General features: G+C 39.2%; 1 protein-coding gene across 1 annotated transcript; it reads left to right on the top strand.

Annotated features, from left to right (window-relative positions):
• The first annotated feature begins 579 nt into the window (after nucleotides 1-579).
• Nucleotides 580-8,025, top strand: LOC145659500 (choline transporter-like protein 4). Its single transcript, XM_081722308.1, has 23 exons — nucleotides 580-604; nucleotides 988-1,036; nucleotides 1,279-1,352; nucleotides 1,470-1,548; nucleotides 2,042-2,141; nucleotides 2,440-2,528; nucleotides 2,649-2,700; nucleotides 2,790-2,850; nucleotides 3,042-3,153; nucleotides 3,247-3,330; nucleotides 4,030-4,142; nucleotides 4,402-4,524; nucleotides 4,687-4,786; nucleotides 5,089-5,181; nucleotides 5,385-5,487; nucleotides 5,766-6,025; nucleotides 6,181-6,275; nucleotides 6,362-6,465; nucleotides 6,733-6,806; nucleotides 7,065-7,135; nucleotides 7,251-7,345; nucleotides 7,578-7,662; nucleotides 7,940-8,025. Exons 1-23 carry the CDS (start codon nucleotides 580-582, stop codon nucleotides 8,023-8,025), a joined length of 2,127 nt encoding a protein of 708 aa, XP_081578434.1.
• The last annotated feature ends 698 nt before the right edge of the window (nucleotides 8,026-8,723 follow it).

The following is an 8,723-nucleotide window of genomic DNA, read 5'->3' as shown; positions in this document are numbered from 1 at the left end:
AGCGCAGACTGACTGCAGACTTTTATTTATCTCAAATAAACAATCAATCAGGGTCCATGTCCTTCCTGATAAAAATTGGAGTTGGGAGCATTCATTTATTCTGGCATACATTACAGACTTTAAAGTTTTTTTTCAGAATTGTCAAAAAATTATTTGTCAGCCGCATAGACGTAGTTTTGGGAGGGGACGGGGGACGTGTCATTTAGCCTCAGGTTATATCTTGGTGACAAGCCTAAGGTTACATTATTATGTAAAGATGATTTTATTATTTGTTTAGCTTTTTTTAGTACGTTAAAAGCACAGTAACCTTGGACAGTTTAAGCGTATAGGCCTAAATATCCGACGCATGACATAGCAAGCAGAGTGTGAGCATCGCACAGCATGGAAGGCAGGTGCTCGCGACCAAGATGCCTTTGTTGATGAGCTGAGAATGAGAACGTGCTGTGACACGTCACAATGTGTCCATAACCTGGAATGTGTGCGTCATAAGAACAGAGTATCATATGTAAGAATATTTTTTACTGTAACATTACACATTGCGGACTCTGTGTGATCGAAAGTGCAAGGAGGAAGAGTACGATGGTCAGGAAACCGGATTATAATGGTGAGGTGTTTTTTTTTTGTTTGTTTGTTTGTTTTTTCAGATATATCCATCCATATGCCAAAGATTTTATGAGAATCCCATACGCCATATGCAATGGTTAACAAAAAAACATTGTACAAAACTATCATGTACATTTCATGTTAAAATTATAATAGCTCTTACATACTTGCTAGGTCTACTTCATATTAAAAACATTCATGTAGTGTACGATCTGTAACTATGTATCAGATCAAAAGCATATGTGTACAGAAGGTGTCATAAAAATATGTAACTGTATATAAAATGTGTTAGACAAAATATAGAGTACCAGTCAAAAGTTCAGACACACCTGACTGAATGTATGTTTTTCATAGGTTTAAACTCATTATATTCTATGTTCTCAGGGGAACCTTTCCCATATGAGCCTTTTTTCAGGGGACCAGTTAGCAAGAGGTGAGTCCTTAAATCTCTCAATGTTCCTCCCATTTACTCCTTCATATCAGTTGACTTTAGTAAACTATTTAAAGCACACAGATCATGGATCACAGAATGTCTGTTATTAGCTCTATACAAGAAATATATGAAGGCCATAGATCTACTAAGACTTATTTGAAACTCATTTGACTTAGCTAAATAACTTTATTACATAATTGAAATGATACAAGTGTGTAGCAATACTTCTTGTTTTTCTTCAGGAGTTGTACAGACATTATCTGCTGTATGACTTTTGTGGCTGCCATTGTCAGCTATATGCTTATTGGCATCCTGGGTAAGAAACATTTCCAACTACACTTTCATGGAAAAATGATTATTCTGGGCTTATAAGAAAGGTCTTTTACACATGTATGGCTTGTGAGATATCCTTCTAACAGAGGTTGTAACACAGCTTTGTTGTATGGAGACCCTCGTCATGTCCTGTTGCCCCGGAATTCCACTGGGATGTTCTGTGGATCTGGAGTCAATTTGTAAGTCCCTCACATACTGGATTAGTATTTATGTCTTCACAGGAATACCAAAACAGCACACTCAGTATGTAAGGAACACTGTCAATATTCTCTCAAATGAGTAGAACTAGCATTACAGTGGAGCTGTGCAGGTTCAAATCATGTGGATACATTAAAGAGCAACAGTGCAAGATGGGTTAGATTTTAGGTTAAATATTTTCATGATTGGCAATTCACAGCAACAAGTGGACCCAATCAAATCACACATGTTTAATGATTGCCTCTAAAACAAAGGGTCCAAACTCAGGTCTAGGAGTGTCACAACACTACGGAGTTTATTGTTTACCCCAATCAAACTCACCCTAGAAGAAAGAACACTTAGGGGAGTAATGGTGTGACTACACCACTGAAGCCTGATGCACATCCTCAAAAAACTGAATAAAAATAGTTTCTTTAATTGGCTAATATTCATGTGTCAAGCTGCATTTGTTTCCAGCATCCTCTTGTGTTTCAGTGACAAACCAAATGTCCTCTACTTTGACGTTCTGAAGTGTGCCAGAGCAACCACAGAAATGGATGCCACTCTAGAGGGTCTCCAGTGTCCAACCACTCAAGTGAGATTTCCACAAAGATTTCCTGTTGAAATTGTACAGAGGCTGAACACGTTTGAATGTAGCCTATTAGAAATCTGCACATGAGACTCATTTATTACAAAACAGTTTATTATGTAGTATGTGAATGCAAGTTTGTAAGTCTGGGGGCTTGGGTATCTTTTTGTTGCTTGGTTTAGGAGCCTTTTGCTGTATCATGCAATGAACAATGAAGTGTAGATATAAATATGAAAAGCAACACTGTGTTTAGCTGCTCAAATAAGATCTCCTTCACTCTGTGTGTTTGTGCATTGGCTTGCAGGTCTGTGTTAAAAAATGCCCTTCGGAGTTCTGGAAGTTGCCCCCAGAGGCGTATGCCCCAGATGCCCTACCTAAAGACTTCTTTCAGCAGCAGTATTGTGATCCTAGACTTGACCTTGCCCAAACCACATTGGTAAAACCTCACACTGCAAATGAGCAATGTAACCAACTTTATCGCTGGCAAATAAATCCTCACCACCCTCTTGACAGAACAGAATCTGTCATATCAGAAGTCTTTGCAATATGCAACCCTTTGTTCCAAGTAGATGGAATTAATTCATTGGTTAAGCCAATCACACATACATAGGATTCAGTATGTTAATGAGATTTTCACATGCATTTCTACTACAGAGTGTTCAAGACATCCTCAATCAAGAGCTTTGTCCGTATTTCTACACCCCAAGTAAACCAGGTACAGACAGCAGGATTACCTTTACAACTACCTGTCTATTTGTCCATCCTGTTTTGTAACAGTTTGACTATGCTATGCACTAAAACATAACCAAACCACCAGGACTGTGCATTTACCGCCATCATAAGTCAGTAGGTTTCATTTTTACAGTCATATTATTTTTCTGTTTCTCTGTGTCTCTCTCCCCTCAGCACTAGGGAAATGCCTGCCTAGCTTTGAACTACAGGACATTCCTCCAGACTTCTCTCTCCCTGGATTCGCTTCCGTAGATGAAACAGTCAAGCACATAAAGAGTGCTATGGAGTAATCCTTCACACACACTCACACACACATATGCATGGATGGTTGGTGTTGATCTATAAGCTGCTTTTGCTGACCAGTATTTTTTGCTTGCAGCTCTCTTGTTTCAGGATTCAACTTTAAGTCAGTGGGGTTACGGATTTTTGAGGATTTTGCTACATCATGGTATTGGATATTAATGTAAGTTAGTTTTATACAAGATTGTATTACACCCAGACATTGTATAGTGTGTGTGTGTGTGTGTGTGTCTGTGTGTGTGTGTGTGTGTGTGTGTGTGTGTGTGTGTGTGTGTGTGTGTGTGTGTGTGTGTATATATATATATATATATATACAGAAAGATTTCAGTTGATTTTCCTTCATCAATCTGCATAGAATACAATACTATATGCAATACAATACTACATATAATACTGGCCAGCGAGATCTAGGGAGACTGTTTGTGGTTTCAAACTTCACTCAGACACTATGAACTGTGAGTCCATAAACAGACAGATTTCTGCCTTCCCTGATTATGTTCAGTCAATTCAGTGAAGCACAGGTGAACCCTAATGAAGTTAAAAAAAAAATTACAGGGACCATTGATAGAAGTAGGATTCAACAGAGCTCAATAAAAACTGTCTTAACAACAGACCTCAATATGTATGTTAATGCAGTATTTCAGACTTTTATTTTAAATAAATGTACAAAACATTATAAAAACCAATGTTTGTTTTCTTGTTGAGGAGTATTTTATCTAGATTGATGAGGAAAAATAGTTAAATCAATTTTAAGATGAGTAATACACAACAAATTTGAAACTTTCTGTATGCATTTTAAGTAAATATTTTTCTCTCTCTCTCTCTCTCTCTCTCTCTCTCTCTCTCTCTCTCTCTCTCTCAGAGGTCTGGTGGTTGCTATGGTTGTTAGCCTCATGTTCCTCCTGCTTATGAGATATCTGATGTTCGTGCTACTGTTGGCTCTCATCGTGGGAGTGCTCGTAGCTGCAGCGTATGGTAAGCCTGTACAATACATGTTTTAACATACCTGCCATTAGCGACCAGCTCACTGGGTAATAATTAAGCCCTTCATGAATGGTCTCCTGCTGCACTGAAACAAGGAAAATACCAAATTACTGTGGATGGTTCTATGACTGGCACTGATTTGCTGCCCTATAGTGTATGAACTCTGCATGGGACCCTTAATTTTAAAGACAAATTGCAGGGGGTTAGATTAGTGAATGAGGATGTAAGCTGTCTACTCTGTCTTTCTCAGGTATCTACTACTGTTACCGGGAATATAACCACTACAGACACTCCAAACTCACCCTCGGTGACATTACTTATAATTCAGAATTCTCTGTCTACCTTCAAGTGAAAGAGACGTGGCTGTTCTTCTGTAAGGGCTATCAGATTTTCTCACAAGACATGTATTGACAGTATATAAAGTAGAAACAAACATGTTGTAAAGAAAGGAATTTTTCTAAGAATGGACGCATGGCTTTGGTTTATACTGTTGCTGTATGTGAATGATTTTTGTGTGTTTGTGTTTATGTGGCAGTGGTGAGCCTGTGTCTTTTGGAATTCGTAATTTTACTCTTCCTGACACATCGGGGGAGGAGAATATCTGTTGCATTGGCACTGATCAAAGAGTCCAACAGGTAGAGCTTTTTAGGCCTTCAGACACATAGGCGGTAGTAAATATATCCATTGCCAGCATTTCTTTAAACAAATGTCAGCCATCTGCTATGTCCTTCTTGTTTTTGTTGTTGTTGCTGTTGTTTATAAACAGAAAATCACCTTGGATACAAGAAACCCATTAACATTTTTCTTCAAATCAGTGCAGTCTCGGCATTCCTACATTATTACTCATATAAAGCCACTTCGCGGGGGCAGCCTGTATAAAGGCTCTCTTGTGCTCTTAAGGCTACATGAGGCCTTTTGTGCTCTGTGCTGTGTGTAGGGCGGTGAGTTGTGTGACGACCACACTGGCTTACCCCTTGGTGACGTTCCTGCTGGTGGTGATAAGCATGGCCTACTGGGGAATCACTAGCCTGTATCCTCTGCCACTTCCTCTTCTCACCTACCTTCACTTCCTGCTAACAAAGCAAGGCAGTAACTGTATATCTGTCCTCGCCACTGAATTAGTGCTGTAGCTTGGATTGTATTGGTAGTTTGTTGTTGAAAATGTGCTTGTGTCAGTATTTTGTGTGTAGAGTGTGTGTGTTAGGCTGTGTCCTTGACCATTACTGCCCTCAGGTATTTGGCCACTTCAGGTGCTCCTGTATACCATGTCGCTGCTCTCAACTCCTCCATAGCCAACTGTAGTTCTATCACAGGCTCAGAGATTTGCATTCCCAAGGTCAGTCGCCTACACACACCCACACACGATATATCCAAGCTGTAATATTGTTCCCTTTCAAATATATAGTATAACATTCACATATCGCTATTTGCAGCTTCATACAGACATAATATGGTGAATGTATATGATATTCATATGATATTCATACTTCACAATGACTTATTTTAGACGCATTCAGATTACTGACATGTTCCAATAGCCTGGTAATGATTCATTTCACATCTCTTTCCTTTTATTTATACTGTTGTTGTTGTCTTCTTCTTGTTTCTTTTCAGGAATTCAGTGCTTCTCTCCATCCTGATTGTCCATCTGTGCGCTGTGTGTTTTTTAAATACGATGACACGGACTTGTTCTCAAGGATCGCACCCTACCTGCAGATCTATAATTTGCTGGCTTTCCTCTGGTGCGTGAACTTCATCATCGCCCTGGGCCAGTGTACACTAGCCGGTACCTTCGCATCCTTCTACTGGGCCTTCAGTAAACCAGCAGACATTCCCCCGTACCCTCTCTTACAAGCCTTCATCCGGACACTAGGGTACATAGCACTCGTGTTTCATCCCTGCTCCGCTCCGATTGCTTTGATATCAGCCACACCCGAAAGTACATTCCCTTGGTTTGGTGACTACTAACCTAGTACAGAGTCCTAACTGCTCCCCACCTCTAAAGTCTACTAAACTGCTTTTTTTCAAGGTGTCATGTCGGCTCTTTAGCATTGGGTGCTGTCATCCTTACCATATTCCAGGTCCCTCGGATGTTACTGGAATATCTTGACCATAGGTTCAGAGGTAACAATATATATAAAACCTTCATGACCTTAGTCCTGCTTTCTCCTGTCTGTAACTGTAATGTGACACAATTGTCTACTCCACAGACTGCCGGAATTTCTGTTGTCAGTTTGTGATGATGTCCCTCAAATGCTGCTTTTGGTTCCTGGATAAATTCCTCAAGTTCTTCCACAGAAACACCTATATCATGGTGTGTCTCATATCCAGCTGCACACAAAAAAATGATCGATGCTGAAATAACTGTTTTTATGTGTCTTCAGTGATCGGTTGTCTAGCGTTAGTATGAGTATTAGATAAAAACTAAATGAAAAACTGTATGGTGTATATTAGTATGATATGGGTTTTTTTTCACTTTGTGGTAATAGCATCAAAGTATGTAATTGTGTCCATATGACTAGTGAAATTTACTGAGTGTACAATCTGACTCAACATGCTGTTTGTGGTTGATAATATACAGATTGCTATACATGGAAACAATTTCCATGTGTCTGGCAAGAATGCTTATATGCTCTTGAGGAGAAATATTAACCGGTAAGTCCTCAGACAGAGGAGATGTTTCGTACATATAATTGAACGTATGGGGTTGTGTGTGAATATGAATGATTTAATGTTGCTGTTGTGGAACAAATTACTTCCATTTCCTTGTTTTGAAGGCAAAAATATTAAATGGAGGAATTTATCAGTACAAACTCATGTGAAAATAATTTGTATACATATTTTTAATATGAGTACCAATTGTTCTAGCTCAAGTTTAGCACGCTGTCCTTGACCATGTCCCTCTGTCCACAGGGTGGTGGTGTTGGACTGTGTTACAGACACACTGCTGTTTTCCGGCAAGGTGCTGGTGGTCGGATTAGTGGGTGAGAAATACAGTGTGAAGTCATGTGTATGTTACCCATACTACACTTCATCACATTTAAAAGGTACAACACATTTTAAAAGGTAACTCTGGGGGTTTTCTACATTCCCTGTAAGGTCTGCTGGCTTTCTTCTTCTTCTCTGGGAGAATCAGGCTGCCAGATGACAATTTCCAGATTCAGCTGCTGCATTACTACTGGTTGCCCGTTATCGTATGTATTGCCTCCACTGTCGGATAACCTCAGAACAAACTCAAGTGCTGACACTTGCTTCTGTGTGAGATCAAAACATCAGCATATTCAGTACACTGTATAAATGGGTTTAATGACAGCAACTGTAAAGTCACTTTATAAATAACCAGGATTTACACATTTATTCTGTAGAGCAGTGCCTGTTATAGTACTGACGGCCCAGCGTATATATCTACTACTGCTGTTTTTTTAGACGGTGATGGCAGGAGCTTACTTGATCGCTCAGGGCTTCTTCAGTGTGTACAGCATGTGTGTGGACACCCTTTTTCTCTGCTTCTGTAAGCCACACACACACTCACACACACACACACACACACACACACACACACACACACACACACACACACACACACACACACACACATACACTCATTCCACCAGTTCATGACACTGGGCACACAGTTGAAAGCTTGCATGGTCCAGTCCCTTTACTTCAGAGAGAGTAGAATTATAAAAAACATTATTAGCTCACATTTCAGTCTTAAGCTACTATATATTCCAATCAACAGGACTACATTGTTTTCACTTCCACTGTAATGTTTTTGTCTCCTCTAGTGGAGGATCTGGAGCGTAATGAGGGCACCATGCTGAGACCATACTACATGTCCGGGTCTCTGTGGCGAATCCTCAATAAGTCCTAAAGAGCCTTAAAAAAAAGACAGCTTTCGACCACATCCTTTTCCATACTTTTTATAAATAAACCAAACAAGCATTTATGTTAGTCTTTTTTTGTTTGTTGCTGTAAAACTGCTCAGCATTCTGATCGCTACTGTAATGTTCAGAAGACAGCTGACGGGGCCTCTATCAGGACTGATTTGGTTTTGACCAAACAGCAGACACACACTGGATGTTCTGGTAAACACTGAGTAGGAGTACGCTTGTGCCTAAATGTGGGGTTTATGAGAAGTTTTAGTTCTTTGCCAACTCCTGATTATGCATAAAAGATCACATTCCATGGTATGCTACGATATTATTTTTTTATTTCTGAGTATAATAGAGAGTATACAAACTAGTAGGAATGACTGAGCTAAATGCAAATTTTCTTACTTTATTAACTGAATACTATTTTATATATGAAATATGTGAACGTTTACAACATATAGAATACATTTATGATGTGATACAACAGTTGATAAAAAAACAATAAGAATATAAAATCCCAGAAATCTATTTTCCTTTCTTTTTTCACACGTATGAAGTCATAAGCTCATCCACATGGCCCGTTATGACCAATACATGCACCATTCTGAACAGGCTTAGAGTAATTTTGATTTTCACACAATGCAATTTTTACAGAAGACAATGCCTTGAAAAAATGTCCAGTTCAAATGATTTATAC

Source organism: Electrophorus electricus, chromosome 1, assembly GCF_041902795.1.
Source record: "Electrophorus electricus isolate QZ-2024a chromosome 1, ASM4190279v1, whole genome shotgun sequence".
In the NCBI taxonomy this organism is placed as follows: Eukaryota; Metazoa; Chordata; class Actinopteri; order Gymnotiformes; family Gymnotidae; genus Electrophorus; species Electrophorus electricus.
The sequence above is the reverse complement of the archived record's forward strand: the minus strand, read 5'-3'. Positions and strand labels throughout refer to the sequence as shown.